Source organism: Tursiops truncatus, chromosome 1 (assembly GCF_011762595.2).
Source record: "Tursiops truncatus isolate mTurTru1 chromosome 1, mTurTru1.mat.Y, whole genome shotgun sequence".
Lineage (NCBI taxonomy): Eukaryota > Metazoa > Chordata > Mammalia > Artiodactyla > Delphinidae > Tursiops > Tursiops truncatus.
In genome coordinates, this window is record NC_047034.1 from 88726780 (window position 1) to 88746770 (window position 19991).

General features: G+C 40.4%; 1 protein-coding gene across 9 annotated transcripts in view; it reads right to left on the minus strand.

Annotated features, from left to right (window-relative positions):
• Positions 1-19991, minus strand: part of EEIG2 (EEIG family member 2) — a 150478-nt gene that overhangs the window by 71548 nt on the left and 58939 nt on the right. For all 9 annotated transcript variants that reach the window (XM_033862679.2, XM_033862678.2, XM_033862677.2 and 6 more), the window contains exons 4-5: positions 15321-15437; positions 12150-12196 (exon numbers count right to left, since the gene is read on the minus strand). In XM_033862679.2, the coding sequence (XP_033718570.1) occupies positions 12150-12196; positions 15321-15437 (164 nt within the window). The remainder of the gene's footprint in view (positions 1-12149; positions 12197-15320; positions 15438-19991) is intronic.

Below are 19991 nucleotides of genomic sequence, written 5' to 3' on the forward strand. Positions count from 1 at the left end.
ACTGAATGAGAGAATGCTGGGGAGTTGGACAAATTAGTTCTGTAACCTCTGAGCCTCAATGTTCACACACCACAGAGTTGTTTCAAGAATTAAATTGGGACACAGTAATATTCATTAAATCATTTTGACAAGTGGTAATTTCCTCCTTTCTAGAATATGAATACTCCAGAATCCTAGCTATTCAAGAGAGTATATCATCCCTAGATCTGCTTTACCACAAAATCATTAAATGCCAGTACATATAATTTCTCCTTTAAAATACCCTTTTCATAGGCATTAGTGGTTGGCTTTCTCTTCAGAGTCAGCTTCATTCTTTTTGAGAGCTGCTGGGTATTTGACAAATTGTAGAGAACTATAAAGCGGAGTTTAGGGCAAGTGGTTAGAGGCTGACTTACCAGCTGTCTTCTTCATAAGTACGGGCTTTAGTATAAAATTTGTGTTTCTGAAAAACTGTTCGATCTAAGTCACAGATCTGTTCATAGAATATCAAAACTAGAATTTAACTCAGAGTGCTAAGAATCTGCTACACTCTTGTCTGTTTCTCTGGAAGGTTTTTGAAAACTTGTATCATGAAAAATTAAAAGACAGACAAAAGCAGAGAGAAGAGTACAACGACCCTCTCCAGCAGTTATTTACATCTTTGTCTTACAGACAAATACTCAGTCAAGTCCCTCAATTGCTCTGTGCTTTAGGGTCCTCATCAGTAAAAAGTGAACTTGCATTATACCCATACCTTAAAAACTGGCTTCATGAAGCTCCCTTAGGGACTTCAGGGGTAGTAGGGTACTATACCTTTTTTCTCCCTCAATAGACAAATATTATATACAGGATTCATAATGTATTTGTGCAAAGGGATTCTGTGGCTAAATATTCTGGGAAAGAAAGTCACCAGACTAGACAACTTCCAACTTTCAGCTCTTAAGTACTGTGATTTTTTTTTTTGGGCCACGCCACTCGGCTTGCAGGATCTTAGCTCTCTGACCAGTGATCAAACCTGGGCCCTTGGCAGTGAAAGCATGGAGTTCTAACCACTGGACCACCAGGGAATTCCCAAGTACTGTGATTTTACATATCTGATATACACTGAAATACAACCTGGTAAAAAGAATTTACTTTTCACATCAGCAGTTCAAACAGTTTTCTATTCAATCCATACTCAGTAAGTACATGGATGTTAGAGCTGTCCCTTTTCTACTGACAGTTGCACAATTTCAGATACTCAAAGAAAAGAGAAAACAAATATTGGGAGTTTGATTCTCCTGGGAAATACTTTCACGTTTCTGGGGATGAGGTAAAGTTCGTTTATTTTAATGAGTTATGAAAGTCTTTCTCTAGCCAGCCCGCTGTGTGTGAATGGGTTGTGCCGGGGATTCTTAGCTCTGATGCAGGGGATTTGCTTATTCCTTTGAGCCCCCTGAGGAGAGGTGACATGGAGAGCAGATAATCAGCATGCAGCACTGAGATGAGCTGCATATGGGATAGATGATAAAACGGCACAGGACAGACCTTCAAGATGGCGCAGGAGTAAGACGTGGAGATCACCCTCCTCCCACAAATACATCAGAAATACATCTACATGTGGAATAACTCCTACAGAACACCTACTGAACGCTGGCAGAAGACCTCAGACTTCCCAAAAGGCAAGAAACTCCCCAGGTACCTGGGTAGGGCAAAAGTAAAAACAATAAACAGAGACAAAAGGATAGGGACGGGACCTGCACCAGTGGGAGGGAGCTGGGAAGGAGGAAAGGTTTCCACACGTTAGGAAGCCCCTTCGCGGGCGGAGACTGCGGGTGGCGGAGGGGGGAAGCTTCAGAGCCGCGGAGGAGAGCGCAGCAACAGGGGTGCAGAGGGCAAAGCAGAGAGATTCCCACACAGAGGATCGGTGCCGACCGGCACTCACCAGCCCGAGAGGCTTGTCTGCTCACCCGCTGGGGCGGGCGGGGCTGGGAGCTGAGGCTCGGGCTTCGGAGGTTGGATCCCAGGGAGAGGACTGGGGTTGGCAGCGTGAACACAGCCTGAAGGGGGCTAGTGCGCCACAGCTAGCCGGGAGGGAGTCCGGGAAAAAGTCTGGAGCTGCCAAAGAGGCAAGAGACCATTGTTTCGGGGTGCACGAGGAGAGGGGATTCAGAGCACTGTCTAAATGAGCTCTATAGATGGGCACAAGCCACGGCTATCAGCGCGGCCACCAGAGACAGGCATGAGACGCTAAGGCTGCTGCTGCAGTCACCAAGAAGCCTGAGTGCAAGCACAGGTCACTATCTACACCTCTCCTCCCGGGAGCCTGTTCAGCCTGCCACTGCCAGGGTCCCGTGATCCAGGGACAACTTTCCTGGGAGAACACATGGTGCACCTAAGGCTGGTGCAACGTCACACTGATCTCTGCCGCCACAGGCTCACCCCGCATTCCGTACCCCTCCCTCCACTCTGGCCTGAGGGAGCCAGAGCCCCCTAATCAGCTGCTCCTTTAACCCCATCCTGTCTGAGCGAAGAACAGACGCCCACAGGTGACCTACACGCAGAGGCAGGGCCAAATCCAAAGCGGAATCCCAGGAGCTGTGCGAACAAAGAAGAGAAAGTGAAATCTCTCCCAGCAGCCTCAGGAACAGAGGATTAAATTTCCACAATCAACTTGATGTACCCTGCATCTGCGGAATACTTGAATAGACAACGAGTCATCCCAAAATAGAGGCAGTGGACTTTGGGAGCAACGATATATATATTTTTTTCCCTTTTTCTCTTTTTGGGAGTGTGTATGTGTATGCTTCTTTGTGTGTTGTCTGTATAGCTTTGCTTTTACCATTTGTCCTAGGGTTCTGTCTTTCCTTTTTTTTTTTTTTTTTAAGTATAGTTTTTAGCGCTTGTTATCATTGATGGATTTGTTTTTTGGTTTGGTTGCTCTCTTCTTTCATTATTTTCTTTATTACTTTAAAATTATTTTTAAATAAATTTTTATTTTTTTTATTTTAATAACTTTATTTTATTTTATTTTTTTCTTTCTTTCTTTCTTTTTTCTCCCTTGTCTTCTGAGTGATGCAGCTGACAGGGTCTCGGTGCTCTGGCTGGGTGTCTGGCCTGTGTCTCTTGAGGTGGGAGAGCCAAGTTCAGGACATTGGTCCACCAGAGACCTCTCAGCTCCACATAATATCAAATGGCGAAAGCTCTCCCAGAGATCTCCATATCAACGCTAAGACCCAGCTCCACTCAACGGCCAGCAAGCTACAGTGCTGGACACCCTATGCCAAACAACTAGCAAGACAGGAACACAACCCCACGCATCAGCAGAGAGGCTGCCTAAAAGCATAATAAGGTAACAGACACCCCAAAACACACCACTGGATGTGGTCCTGCCCACCAGAAAGACAAGATCTAGCCTCATCCACCAGAACACAGGCACTAGTCCTCTCCCCCAGGAAGCCTACACAACCCACTGAACCAACCTTAGCCACTGGGGGCAGACACCAAAAACAACGGGAACTACGAACCTGCAGCCTGCAAAAAGGAGACCCCAAACACAGTAAGTTAAGCAAAATGAGAGATGGAGAAACACAGAGCAGATGAAGGAGCAAGGTAAAAACCCACCAGACCTAACAAATGAAGAGGAAATAGGCAGTCTACCTGAAAAAGAAATCAGAGTAATGATAGTAAAGATGATCCAAAATCTTGGAAAAAGAATAGAGAAAATACAAGAAACGTTTAACAAGGACCTAGAAGAACTAAACAGCAAACAAACAATGATGAACAACACAATAAATGAAATTTAAAATTCTCTAGAAGGGATCAATAGCAGAATAACTGAGGCAGAAGAACAGATAAGTGACCTGGAAGATAAAATAGTGGAAGTAACTACCACAGAGCAGAATAAAGAAAAGAGAATGAAAAGAATTGAGGACAGTCTCAGAGACCTCTGGGACAAAATTAAACACACGAACATTTGAATTAAAGGGGTCCCAAGAAGAAGAGAAAAACAAAGGGACTGAGAAAATATTTGAAGAGATTATAGTTGAAAACTTCCCTAATATGGGAAAGGAAATAGTCAATCAAGTCCAGGAAGCGTAGAGAGTCCCATACAGGATAAATCCAAGGAGAATCACGCCAAGACAAGTATTAATCAAACTATCAAAAATTAAATACAAAGAAAAACTATTAAAAGCAGCAAGGGAAAAGCAACAAATAACATACAAGGGAATGCCCATAAGGTTAACAGCTGATCTTTCAGCAGAAACTCTGCAAGCCAGAAAGGAATGGCAGGACATATTTAAAATGATGAAAGGGAAAAACCTACAACTAAGATTACTCTACACAGCAAGGATCTCATTCAGATTCGATGGAGAAATTAAAACCTTCACCGACAAGCAAAAGCTAAGAGAATTCAGCACCACCAAACCAGCTTTACAACAAATGCTAAAGGAACTTCTCTAGGCAGGAAACACAAGAGAAGGAAAAGACCTACAATAACAAACCCAAAGCAATTAAGAAAAAGGATATAGGAACATACATATTGATAACTACCTTAAATGTAAATGGATTAAATGCTCCAACCAAAAGACATAGACTGGCTGAATGGATACAAAAACAAGGCCCATATATATGCTGTCTAAAAGAGACCCACTTCAGACCTAGGGACACATACAGACTGAAAGTGAGGGGATGGAAAAAGATATTCCATGCAAATGGAAATCAAAAGAAAGCTGGAGTAGCAATTCTCATATCAGACAAAATAGACTTTAAAATAAAGACAAGAGACAAAGAAGGACACTACATAATGATCAAGGGATCAATCCAAGAAGAAGATATAACAATTGTTAATATTTATGTACCCAACATTGGAGCACCTCAACACATAAGGCAAATGCTAACAGCCATAAAAGGGGAAAACAACAGTCACACAATAATAGTAGGGGACTTAAACACCCCACTTTCACCAATGGACAGATCATCCAAAAGGAAAATAAATAAGGAAATACAAGCTTTAAATGACACATTAAACAAGATGGACTTCATTGATATTTATAGGACATTCCATCCAAAAACAACAGAATATACTTTCTTCTCAAGTGCTCATGGAGCATTCTCCAGGACAGATCTTTTCTTGGGTCACAAATCAAGCCGTGGTAAATTTAAGAAAACTGAAATGGTATCAAGTATGTTTTCCAACCACAACGCTATGAGACTAGATATCAATTATAGGAAAAAAATCTGTAAAAAATACAAACACATGGAGGCTAAACAATACACTACTAAATAACCAAGAGATCACTGAAGAAATCAAAGAGGAAATCAAAAAATACCTAGAAACAAAAGACAATGAAAACATGACAACCCAAAACCTATGGGATGCAGCAAAAAGTTCTAAGAGGGTAGCTTATAGCAATACAATCCTACCTCAGGAAATAAGAAACACCTCAAATAAACAACCTAACCTTATATCTAAAGCAATCAGAGAAAGAAGAACAAGAAAACCCCAAAGTTAGCAGAAGGAAAGAAATCATAAAGAGCAGATCAGAAATAAATGAAAAAGAAATGAAGGAAACAATAGCAAAGATCAGTAAAACTAAAAGCTGGTTCTCTGAGAAGATAAACAAAATTGATAAACCATTAGCAGACTCATCAAGAAAAAAAGGGAGAAGACTCAAATCAATAGAACTAGAATTGAAAAAGGAGAAGTAACAACTGAGACTGCAGAAATACAAAGGATCATGAGAGATTACTACAAGCAACTCTATGCCAATAAAATGGACAACCTGGAAAAGTACAACCTTCTGAGACTGAACCAGGAAGAAATAAACAGACCAATCACAAGCACTGAAATTGAAACTGTGATTAAAAATCTTCCAACAAACAAAAGCCCAGGACCAGATGGCTTCACAGGCGATTTCTATCAAACATTTAGGGAAGAGCTAATACCTATCCTTCTCAAATTCTTCCAAAATACAGCATAGGGAGGAACACTCCCAAACTCATTCCACGAGGCCACCATCACCCTGATACGAAAACCAGACAAAGATGTCACAAAAAAGAAATCTCCAGGCCAATATCACTGATGAACATAGATGAAAAAATCCTCAACAAAATACTAGCAAACAGAATCCAACAGCACATTAAAAGGATCATACACCATGAACAAGTGGTGTTTATCCCAGGAATGCAAGGATCATTCAATATATGCAAATCAATCAATGTGATAAACCATATTAAAAAACTGAAGGAGATATTCTCAATAGAGAATATCTCAATATGATATTCTCAATAGATGCAGAAAAAGCTTTTGACAAAATTCAACATCCATTTATGATAAAAAACCTCCAGAAAGTAGGCACAGAGGGAACCTACCTCAACATAATAAAGGCCATGTACTACAAACCCACAGCCAACATCGTTCTCAATGGTGAAAAACTGAAACCATTTCCTCTAAGATCAGGAACAAGACAAGGTTGCCCACTCTCACCACTATTATTTAACATAGTTTTGTAAGTTTTAGCCACAGGAATCAGAGAAGAAAAAGAAATAAAAGGAATCCAAATCGGAAAAGAAGAAGTAAAACTGTCACTGTTTGCAGATGACATGATACTATATATAGAGAATCCTAAAGATGGTACCAGAAAACTACTAGAGCTAATCAATGAATTTGGTAAAGTAGCAGGATAAAATATTAATGCACAGAAATCTCTTGCATTCCTATACACTAATGATGAAAAATCTGAAAGAGAAATTAAGGAAACACTCCCATTTACCATTGCAACAAAAGGAATAAAATACCTAGGAATAAACCTACCTAAGGAGACCAAAGCCTATATGCAGAGAACTAAAAGACACTGATGAAAGAAATTAAAGATGATTCAAACAGATGGAGAGATATACCATGTTCTTGGATTGGAAGAATCAATATTGTGAAAATGACTATACTAGCCAAAGCAAACTACAGATTCAATGCAATCCCTATCAAACTACCAAAGGCATTTTTCACACAACTAAAACAAAAAATTTCAAAATTTGTATGGAAACACAAAAGACCCCGAATGGCCAAAGCAATCTTGAGAAAGAAAAAAGGAGCTGGAGGAATCAAGCTCCCTGACTTCAGACTATACTACAAAGCTACAATAATCAAGACAGTATGGTACTGGCACAAAAACAGAAAGATAGATCAATGGAACAGAATAGAAAGCCCAAAGATAAACCCACGCACATATGGTCACCTTATCTTTGATAAAGGAGGCAGGAATGTACAGTGGACAAAGGACAGCCTCTTCAATAAGTGGTGCTGGGAAAACTGGACAGGTACATGTAAAAGTATGAGATTAGATCATTCCCTAACACCATACACAAAAATAAGCTCAAAATGGATTAAAGACCTAAATGTAAGGTCAGAAACTATCAAACTCTTAGAGGAAAACATAGGCAGAACACTCTATGACATAAATCACAGCAAGATCCTTTTTGACCCACCTCCTAGACAAATGGAAATAAAACCAAAAATAAACAAATGGGACCTAATGAAACTTCAAAGCTTTTGCACAGCAAAGGAAACCATAAAGACGACACAAGACAGCCCTCAGAATGGGAGAAAATATTTGCAAATAAAGCGACTGACAAAGGATTAATCTCCAAAATTTATAAGCAGCTCATGCAGCTCAATAACAAAAAAACAAAGAACCCAATCCAAAAACGGGCAGAAGACCTAAATAGACATTGCTCCAAAGAAGATATACAGATTGCCAACAAACACATGAAAGAATGCTCAAAATCATTAATCATTAGAGAAATGCAAATCAAAACTACAATGAGATATCATCTCACACCAGTCAGAATGGCCATCATCAAAAAATGTAGAAACAATAAATGCTGGAGAGGGTGTGGAGAAAAGGGAACCCTCTTGCACTGTTGGTGGGAATGTAAATTGATACAGCCACTGTGGAGAACAGTATGGAGGTTCCTTAAAAAACTAAAAATAGAACTACCATATGACTCAGCAATCCCACTACTGGGCATATACCCTGAGAAAACCATAATTCAAAAGGAGTCATGTACCACAATATTCACTGTAGCTCTATTTACAATAGCCAGGACATGGAAGCAACCTAAGTGTCCATCAACAGATGAACGGATAAAGAAGATGTAGCACATATACAGAATGTAATACTACTCAGCCATAAAAAGCAATAAAATTGAGATATTTGTAGTGAGGTGGATGTACCTAGAGTCTGTCATACAGAGTGAAGTAAGTCAGAAAGAGAAAAACAAATATCATAAGCTAACACATATATATCGAATGTAAAAAAAAAAAAAAAAGAAAATGGTTCTGAAGAACCTAGGGGCAGGACAGGAATAAAGACATATATGTAGAGAATGGACCTGAGGGCATGGGGAGGGGGAAGGGTAAGCTGCGACGAAGTGAGAGAGTGGCATGGACATATATATACTACCAAATGTTAAATAGATAGCTAGTTGGAAGCACCCACATAGCACAGGGAGATCAGCTCAGTGCTTTGTGACCACCTAGAGGGGTGGGATAGGGAGGGTGAGAGGGCGACGCAAGAGGGAGGAGGTATGGGAACATATGTATATGTATAGCTGATTCACTTTGTTATAAAGCAGAAACTAACACCATTGTAAAGCAGTTATACTCCAATAAAGATGTTTAAAAAAAACCCCCCAAAACGGCACAGTCCTAAAGGAAAGGAAGGGATGGGTAATATGTTATATGAAGATATTCTGATATATGTGCATGTCTAGGAAAGGAAAAGGCTAATATGTGATATCCTGTTTGTTAAAAGTAATAAAAATAGCAAAGTTTACCCAAAAAAAGTCTTTCTCTATAACTATAATCTCTAAATTATCAGAATTACATTTGTGGAGATAATACAGGACATAAGAGAATCTACTTTTTGAGCTCTTCAGTATTTGAGTTTCACAGATAGAGAGAGAAAATGGCAGAGAAAAGGCCAGAAAGTGAACATTCATAAAAAGCTCCTAAGAAGGAATGATGAATACATTTTCTTCTACTAAATTTTAATGCTCATTTTCTCATTTCACCCTAAACATATTCCACTAGGAAAACATACTGTTACCTAAGAAACCAAAAATTGTTTACTCTCAAAAGAGCAGGAAATAAAGAAAGCAGCCAGGAAATTATGGTTTGAGAGAAAACAGCACAGGAAGGCTAAGTTTTACGAAAATGCATAATTTTAATCAAGAATTGATTTGTGTTAAATATATATATTTTCATCTTTATAAAGTAGTATGTAAATAGAGAACTACATGGATGTTGCCACATGGAAGTTGATGCTTAGGGAATTAATTGTTTTCTTTTCTAGATGTATTTTTTTCTCAGATATTTAAATGATATCTGATTAACTATTTTTTGGTATAAACTTATTTATTTTTGGCTGCGTTGGGTCTTCGTTGTTGCGCATGGGCTTTCTCTAGTTGTGGTGAGAGGGGGCTACTCTTCTTTGCGGTGCGCGGGCTTCTCATTGCTGTGGCTTCTCTTGTTGCGGATCACGGGCTCTAGGTGCACGGACTTCAGTAGTTGTGGCACGCAGGCTCAGTAGCTGTGGCTCGCGGGCTCTAGAGCACAGGCTCAGTAGTTGTGGCGCACGGGCTTAGTTGCTCCGTGGCATGTGGGATATTCCCGGACCTAACCCGTGTCCCCTGCACTGGCAGGCGGATTCTTAACCACTGTGCCAACAGGGAAGTCCCTAACTTTCATTTTTAACTATTAAGTGTCTTCAAGATTGCTGACAGGCATCCTATTGCCTTTTCCCATTCAGCTCACTCTCTTGCTCTCTGAGAAGACTTTTACACATTTTTTCCTCTTTGCTCAAACCCCCACCTCCATCTTTCCCATCCTCGCTCTTCAATGATTAGCTCATTTCCTGTATCACTAAGAAAAGGAGCAATTTGAAAATAACTTCTATATGTTTCCACTTCTCATATATATGCATCTGTATCCACACTCTCTGTCTTCATCCCTCTTGACAATCCAAGGACACTGTTCTAGCAATTGGCCCTTTTGTCTTCTGCACCACATTTCTCCTTGTCTACTGGACCATTCATATCAGGATACAAGTAAGCTGTGCTAGCTACCATTTAAAAAAAAAAAAGATAAAATCTGCCCTTAACCCCACATCCTCTTTATGACCCCGTTTTTCTGTTCCTTTTTTGTAGCAAAATTCCTCCTAAGAATTGTTTACACTCACTGTCTCCAATTTTTCTCCTCCAAAACTTTCTTTAATCCACTCCAATGTGGCCGTAGTCTAAAAGCATTCCACCAGTGCTTGTCAGAGTCACCAATGGTCTCTATACCGCAGAATCCATAGGTCAATTCTCAGCCCACGTCTTCCGTGACCTAATTCCGTAGTGTGTGGCACAGCTGATTACTCCGTCCTTTTTGAAACACACTCTTTACCTGGTTTCAGGACAGTAGTCTCCTTTGGTTCCTTCCTCCTATCTCACTGATTGCTCCTTTGCTGGTTCTTCCCTATCTCACCGACCTCTAACATGCAGGAGTGTCCCACACCTCAGTCTGTGATCCTTTTCTTTATTTATACTCATTCCCTGTAGGTCGTTTAATCAAAGCTCATGGCTTTAACCAGTACCTATGTGCTGATGATGTCATGATTTCCAAATTTGTATCTCCAGTCTGGGCCTCCCCACTGAACCCTACAGTGCTATATCCAGCTGCCTACTCAAAATGCCTGGCTGGGTGTTAAACAGACATCTCAAACTTAACATGTCTGATACCCAAGCTCCCAACCTGTTCCTCTTGTAGGCTCTCTCATTTCAATAAATTTACACCATTCTTTACTCAGGCCCAAAACCTTGGATTACAAAACAGCCTCCTAACTCATCTACCTATTTCTGCCCTTGGCCCCTTCATTGCTCCCACAAATTGTCTATTCTCTACCTAGCAGCCAGAAGTTTGATAATCTTACATTTTACTCCTCTGTTTTAAAGCCTCCAGTAGCATGTTTTTTTTTTTTTTTTTGGCTGCGCCGTGCAGCACACGGGATCTTAGTTCCCTGACCCGGGATCCAAGCCAGGCCCTGGCAGTGGAAGCATGGAGTCCTAACCACTGGACTGTCAGGGAATTCCCAACACTCCAGTAGCTTTTTATCTCACTCAGATTATAAGTGGCCTATGAGACTATTACTATAATGGCCTACAAGATCCTTTATCATCTGGTCTCATCTCTTATCACCCTCCTCCTCACCCACTCTGCTCTAGACACCCTGGTCTCCTGGCAGTTACTTGAATATGCCAAACACCCACCTCTCTCAAGGCCTTTGTCCTTGTTACCGCTGTCTCAAATGCTCTTTCCCCAAATATCTGCATGGCTTGCTTCCTACCTCCCTCAGGTCTCTGCTCAAATATCACCTTTACCAGGAAGGACTTCCTTGACTATATAAAATAGCAACACTTCTCGCACCATGCCTCTCCTACCCTGCTTTATTTTTCTCCAAAGCATTCATAACTGTCTCTGTAGTATATATTTACTTGTTAGCTTGTTGTTCGTTTTCCTCTTAGAGTACAAACTCCAAGATGTCAGGGACTTGATCTATTTTTTTCACTGCTGTTTCTCTAGTGCAACGGTCCCCTACCTTTTTGGCACCAGGGACCTGTTTCCCAGAAGACAAGTTTTCCATGGACGGGGGTGGGAGGGTGGGGGGTTCAGGCGGTAATGCAAGCGATGGGGAGCGGCAGATGAAGTTTCGCTGGCTTGTCCGCCACTCACCTCCTGCTGTGCAGCCCGGTTCCTAACAGGCTGCTGACCAGTACCAGTCCGTGGCCCGGGGGGTGGGGACCCCTGCTCTAGTGTCTATAGGGCCTAGCACATGGCACTTAATAGGTATTTATTGAAGAAATGACAAATCTACAGAGATCAAATTAAAAAGTTAAATTTGTATAATTTCACCCAAAACCTGAAGATGACAAAAGACCCATGGCTTAAATAATTTAGAGCATGGAGAGTTTGTTTGGTAATAAGTAATAGTAACTTCTGTAAGGGTCAGTTCAGTCTCCTAAAAGAGGAACTATTCCTTCACTGGTATTAGCCTACAAACACTACATAATATGAATGTGAAAATTTAAACAAATAAATCACTATTAAACTTTCAGACAAATAACTCATTTGCTGAGCATCAACTTACGTTTTAAAACATGGGTCACCAGACATCAGTTGCATACTGATTAAAACCTAAACATAAGAAAAAGAAATATTGTAATTATAAAAATCTTGAGAGGAGAAGCCACATCCTGCTAATCTATGCACCTTCCACATCACCTAGTCCAGTATTTCCTGTTTATAAATAAAATGATTACTGAATTGGGTTATATCCAATATTGAACTGCTGCTTTATACAGACATAGGTTAAAAATCATTTTCAACATTAACAACTTTGTCACTGCAAAAATAAGAGTGGAAAAGATGGAAACAAAAAGCAAGGGCTTCATCAGTAACAATCTTCTGTGTGTGTGCTGTTCTGGTCTATTTTATCTGTCTTTCCTCCCAGACTCCTGTGGTGTTTAAGTGTCTGGAATGTTTTCCTCCAACATGTTTGCCATAATGATGCTTTCAGGGGTGCCTGCTGGTGGCCTGTAAGAGTAGAATGCTTCTGGCCTTTGCTCTAGCTTTGGACAAGAATGAATGAATGTAGTTTTTAATCATTCATGATTTTATTCATTCATGAAGCAATTATAGTATTTTGTAAAGATCAGGCTTAGAAATATCTGATCTTCCTGACACCCGAGCTATTCAAGACCTTTCACCCACAGTAAGAGGCATTTCCTCTGGAGGATTTCTGTATGTGTTTATCCTGAAGACTAAATGCTTAATTCAAGTCTCCACATACCTATTAGCAGCATCTGAAATATGAAATGCACAGGGTTATCTCTGCAGTTCCCCATTCTAAGAAGCTAAAGAATAAAAGGACCCGATATTTGGAGAAATGTGAACTCTCATACACTCTGCTAATGGGAATGTAAAATGTTTCAGCCACTTGAAAACCAGTCCGGTAGCTCTGCAAAAGGTTAAAAGCAAAGTTACCATGTGACCCAAGAATTCTGCTCCAAGAGTACTTACTCTTGGATACATGCCCAAGAGAAAAGAAAATATATGCCCACAAAGAAACTTGTATATGAATGTCCATAGCAGCATTGTTCGTAATAGCTAAAAAGTGAAAACAAGAAGCCAAATGACCATTAACTGATGAACAAATAAAATGTGGTATAGCCATACAATGGAATATTACTTAGCCACAAAAAGGAGTGTAGTACTGACACATGCTACACCATGGATGAACCTTGAAAACATTATGCTAAGTTCAGAGAAGCCAGACACAAAACATTACATATTCTATAATCCCATTTATATGAAATGTTTGGAATAGGTAACTCCATAGACAGAGTAGATTAGTGGTTGTTTAGGCTGGGGGGAAGGGAGGAGAGTTGGGGCAAAGTGGGAAGTGACTGCTATTGGGCACATACGAGGTTTCTTTTTTGGGGTGATGAAGATGTTCTAAAATTGATTATGGCAATAGTCGGACACACCTATGAATATACTAAAAACCATTCAACTGTGTACTTTGAATGAAATGTATGGTAAGTGAATCATAGCTCAATAAAGCTATAAAAAATTTAGAAGTACTCAATGTCCTTCTCTACCCACCAAATGCATCAGCTTCTCTCTCAAGCTACTTACTGTGTGACTTTAATGTTCTTGCCACCTTCTAGAAAGAAGGAGTTAGCATCTGTAGAACATCCACCCTGCCCCAGAGTATACTAGGCTCTGTGAGGATACTACTGCAAACACATTCTGGGAAACCTACCAGGCCAAGACCTTTTAGAGAAGGTCTCTGGAAACAGCCTCCCCCGCCTCCCAGATTCTGCTGACGTCATCACAAGCCAATGCCACTTAGCAGCTGAAGTTCTAGGGAGGGCAGGGAAGCTGTGAGTGACCACAGGAAGTTGGTCTACAGACAGAATGATAATGCAGAGAGGCAAGAACAGTCCCTGAGAGGCCTAGAAAGCTCCTTTAGCTCCTGGGAGTTCAGGTCTGGTTGTCACTTCCCACCCTAGGGCTCTATGAAACGTCCTTGTGTTTGAACTAAAGTTCTCTTCTACATGAGCTAACCTGAGGGATTTCTATTCCATACAACTAGTGTTGGCAAAATCACATACAGTAACTCATTTAGGCCTCAAGAACAGGTCCCTGGGGTAAGTACTGCAATTCCCCTTTTACAGAGGAGGAAACAGTTGGGCTGAGGTGAAGTGCTTACACAGGGCTCCAGAGATCTAAGAACAAACACAGAGCCCTGATGCCATAATCCACGCTCCTGCCACGTGGCTGGGGTTATGCTCCTCTGGCTACTCAAAAAATTCTGGTTGAATGAATGAATGAATACCTAGAGTACTATTATTCAGAAATGGTATATTTTTGTTGGACCAGAATTTAAAGCTTTGCTAATGCTTTCTGAAATGCTGCTGTTCTCTAGGTACTGATTGCCTTTTAAGAACCAGCCATAGGATCTTATTGTGTTCTGGGAATAATAATGATAATGGTAATAGTAACACAAACCTTAACAGTAGTCATGAATTAAGAATCTATTAAGTGCCAGGCATAAACTAAGTGGGTTTGAAAACTGTTAGATATAGGGTAACTCTTTTGTCCACTAACTTCTGACCATTCAGTTTTTATTCAGGATTATTTTCCTTTCTTATCATGAGATAACTTACCATAATGGGGTAAGCCTAACTAAAACACAGCAAAAGGTTTATCCAGTGAGTTTTACCAGATGCAAGGTACCTTACAAACATTTTCTCTACTGGTTTCATTTAATACTCCAGCTCTCTGAAGTGTGTATTCCCTCTGGGTTCACCAGAATACATGGCTCCTGAAGGTACTTGGAAACAGTAGGGCAGATGCCCAAAGTGAGTTTCACTTGTTGCGAGAGAACCCAGTGACTTCTATGTGCCCACCACAGCTGCTTTGGAAATCACCTCTTGGGAGCTACAAGCATATTGTAAGGTATTCATTTACGATGCTCCTTCCCTTCCACTCATCGAGCCCTTATGCTGTAGTGGTTGTGTGTACTCTTCCCTGAACGTTTACAGCACCATGTGATCATGAAGGTAACATTTGTTACTTTTCAGTGCTTCTGTGATTTGGATAGTTTTTTCTTCTACATGGTGAGTATTTCAGTGGTATGTTCAGCTCATGATTTCAATACTGATTCCCATCTTGCCCTTGACAGTATATACCTATGATTATTTAAAGGCAGAGAATCTCATTTGTTGACATGTAAATCTAGAAACGTGCTTACTTTAAGAATGGAATTATCCTGTCTTGTATTTTTGGTATCATAGCCTTCCAGTAAACAGCGACGAGTGGTATTTCCTGATCCAGCAAACTCTGCCAGGTTTAGATCTGCAAAGCCCAGCTATGAAAAGAAAGATAATTATATTAATAGAATATCTACTAGGCTTCTATCATATTATCTTTAAAATAAACATTCAATCCATGCTCTAGCCAAGTGGTCTCAAACTTCAGTTATTTGCAGTTTTTGCCAACTTAACAACACCTGTTCTATTCTTTGCTTAATATTGGGTTGGCCAAAAAGTTTCTTCGATTAATGAATACGTTGTTCAATCAAGTTCTTGGTGAAAATGAAAAATGTGTCTTTTTACTTAAAACCGAACGAACTTTTTGGCCACCCCAAATGTTTGTTAAAAAATTGGCTCCCTTTTTGCAAAAATGTACCACCTATTCTACTCTTGTCTTAAGCAATATTATCTCTGAAATCACATATTTGATTGCTAAATGTATTTTTCTGCACACATTAAAATATATAACTTAATGTAAAAATAATGCATATTAAACAACTGAAATCACTGCAGGTTAGCAGTGGTGCTCACACCGCTCTATGGGAAATACTAGCAGACCAATCATGGTCATTTGCACACACACAGAGAAAACCAATCAGACTCTCCTCTCCCTGTTCTGGTCTGGCTCTATTCCCAGTTAACCACTGGTGACTGCAGATAGTTAGTTGCAGGTTACTAAGTTCTCACTGCCCACCCAAGAGCGAAATGATTTAAGTGTATCACATACTTCCTTTGGTACAAGCTCCTCCTCCTTTACCACCTTCCACAACAATTGTCTTGCTGGTCCCCCATGAGCTGAATCTCTCTTTATGAAGCCTTCTTCCTTCCTTCCCCACACCAACCTTCTCTGCTGTTACCCAGAAGCTCAGCTCAAACGCATTCCTCCCTCTTATTACTACTCGGGTTTGGTCCCCATTTTCTGCAGCTACCAAAGATTACCCTATGGTTTTCCTCTGATGCTGCTCAACCCTATTTCTCATTTCCAAGTGGTACAAAAAATCACTCCTTTATATCATTATTTTTTGAACACTCTATTCTATATGACTAAGTGTATACAGTCTTTTATTAACAAAAAAATGTGTTGAGCTTGCAAGTACATCTCCTTGAATATATAATAAAAAGTATTATACACGTCAAACCCTGCTTGATTTTAAGTTGAGTGCTGTGATTTTAAGTTGCCTGCTTTAATGCTTTAAAACATGCAGTGAAGAACATATGAATGGCATTTAAGATGAAGATTTTTATTGTAGGATGGAGCATTATTTTAGTGGTTTTTAATTGGTATAAGAAGAATGAAGAATAAGAACTTAAGAGACCAGCTGAAGGACCACAAGCTCCAAAAGCAGTAAGTCAGGAACATATCAAGCCACAGGTAATATCTACCTAATCTTCACATGATTACTCCGGTCTTACTGCCTTTTTTAGGGGTCCAAGAGATCAGCAAAAAGCCTGGATATGTCCAGGGCAAAGCCACATCCAAATGAACATGGGAAGACTCCTGTGGCTGTGTGATCACACGTCATCCACATGCCTTATTTCATCCATTATCCTTTCTCTTTGAACCTCCAATACCTTTTCCATCCACACTCTTTGCTGATGCCTTGCTTCCTATTTCACTCAGAAATAAAAGCAATCAACAGAGCATTCAACTTCCACAAGCTCTTATCACCAGCCACATCTACTCGCCTACCTGAATCTGTGCCCACATGTTTACCTTCCCACTTACTGTAAGTGAGCTGGCTGCGCTCCCATCCAAGGCCAACCACTCTCCTCTCGCCTATTCAAGTTCATCGCTTCAGGGATTCTTCCCTCTCTATGGATCATTCCCAGAACACAAACATGCTGGATTTTCTCCCATCTTAATGAACAAAAGAAAACAAAACCTCATGCCATACCTCTCTCCAGTCTACTGTAATATTCTTCTGCTCCCCTTTGGAGCAAGACTCCTCGAAAGACTTGTCTATATTGACTGTCTCTGATTCCTCTGTCCATGGCCACCTCGTCTACTTCATTTCCCCCTCTCCTCCTCGTCCACTCTTCCAGCCACAAGGTCCTCTTCCTTGAAAAATGCGAAGATCACCTCAAGGCCTTTAGCACTTACTGTTCTTTTGCCTGATACATTCTCTCTCAGATCTCACAGCTTTCTTCCTCACTGCATTAGGGTCTATGTTCAAATGTCATCTCTCTAAAGGGGCCTCCCCTGACCATTCTAGAACATGCCTGACTCCCCCCTCCCCTCCCCTGTAGCTGTCACTACAGCTTATCTGCTTTATTTTTCCTAGTAGCTATCATCACAGCATGTATATACACATTTCATATTTATTTTATTGTCTGTCCGCCTCCCTCAATCCCCCATTAGAATGTAAGCTCCCCAAAGTCAGGGATTTTTGTCTGTTTTGTTTACTGCTGTATCTCTAATACTTAAAATAGTGGCAGGAGCAATGCTTGGCACATGGTAAGCAGTTAACATGTATTTTTTGAATAAAAAACTGCCCTTTGGCTCACGATCCACTGTTGGAATGCTGGTATTACAGTCACTAAGCATAAAGCAAGTTTTTTTAAAAAAAGAATCTGGTCAGTCCCCATTAAGAAAGCATGCTAAGGTCAACATTTACTGAGCACTTTTTATGTGCCAGGCCCTGCTTTAAATACTGGAAAACAGTGATGAACAGGACAGATAAGAACCGTCTTGCAAGAGCTTACATTGTAATGAGGTACAAGAGTCCATATTTCCTTATGATTTTCTCTTTGGTTTCACTGAGATAACTGTCTCAGTAAAATGGCATATATATATATAATATAAATTGTAGGTATAACTGTGGTAGAGCTTCCTTCAATTGGCAAATAATTTTGAGCATCTTCATTCCAGATAATGTTAGGTATTAGGAATGTATATTATTCCTATTCTCAAGGAACTCATAGTTTAATAAGGGAAGATAGAAAAGGAAATAAATTCCTATAAAAAAGTATAAGTGCTGTGATAAAGGAAGGCACAATTACAAGAAAGAGAGGAAAAGAAAATTTCTCAGTGGGGAGGGATGACTAAGTTGAGTTTTTAATGATACATGAGTGTACAGAAGCACATGCATGGCAGGGAAAACATCAAGTCACAAGGCAAAAAGGCTAAAACAGCACGGCACACTCCAGGAATGTTCTCTGGGCAGTATGTCTGAAGCATAAGGATGACTGAGTGAGTGGGTGAGTATGCAGATAGATGATTTGCAAACCAAGATGGGTCCAATATGCTAGGATAAAGACTTTTCATTTCATTTTCCTTTACAGGCAATAGAGAGCTGCTGAAGGACTAAAAGTGGGGGAAGGATATGATCATCTTTGAATTTCAGAACAATCCCTCTGGCAATAATATAGAGGATGAACTGGTGGGAGATGACAGAGGCACAGAAAAGATAGGAGGCCAATGCAGGTTTTAAATAAGAAATAATGAAGGCATAACCTAGGGCAGTGGTCTTGGGACTGGAGAGAAGAGATGGTTTCAAAAGATTTTGAGAAGGGAGAAATCAAGATCTGTCAGTCAAAGCAGACTGTTTTTTGCCTACCCATCATTCAATGCCCTGATATTCCTTGCTAGCAAGTCCTGATTTTATTCAAGTGTCCACTCTTAGCTCATCCATGTACACAAGGAAAGTAACCCAACCTCTAGCTGACTGTAAAATTGTGATTAGTCTAAGCTAACCATGGCAATGCATTCCTACTGCCCACGACTAGTTGAGGAGTGGGCATATGATCCAGTTGTGTACAATCAAAGGTACAGGGAAATCCTCTGGGGGCCATGTAGGAAAAGTTTTCTCACTTGAAAAAGTCATAAATGGGGAAACAGCTGAGCTCTGTCATATGTGAATGTGTTGACTAAAACTTGAGCAGCTAGCCACCTCCTGACCATGAAGGGAGCTAGCCAAGGACAAAGCCATCACATAGAGAATGTAAGAAAAAAAGAGAAAAGTAACATGGATTCTTGATGATGTTCTTTAGTCAGTGGATTAACCAATTCTGGAGCAGCTCTATCTCACATCTATAGCTCTATCTCATATCTACCTGTTTTGTGAGATTAAAAAAATCTCTAGGTGAGGAGGGTTTTCTGTTACTTGTACCAAAGAGCATCCTAACTGATATTGCAGCCAACTAGTTTTAGAGGGGTAGGTAGATTTGATAGTTGAAACTAGTGCCCTGGTTCTTGGCTCAGATGCTTAGATGACTAGACTGATGGAGCTACCATCACAGAGAAATACAAGAGGAGTATGTGGGGAGTTCCCTGGTGGCCTAGTGGTTAGGATTCCGGGCTTTCACTACCGTGGCCCAGGTTCAGTCCCTGGTCAGGGAACTGAGATCCTGCAAGTGACACAGCGTGGCCAAAAAAAAAAAAAAAAAAACAAAAAAGTGGTTTAGAGATTAAAGAGGTTTAGAAATAAAAGAGTTGGGTTTCTGGTAGTATTATTAATTACTAATTCCTTCTGTGCAGCAAAAAAGTCAGCACATTCATTAGTAATTCCATACAGCTAGTAAAAGTATAAAGGACAGTAGTGATCATGTATACAGAGTGCTAAGAGAGCACAGAGGGGGAGTCTTATTCCACTGGGGGTTGGGTGGGACTG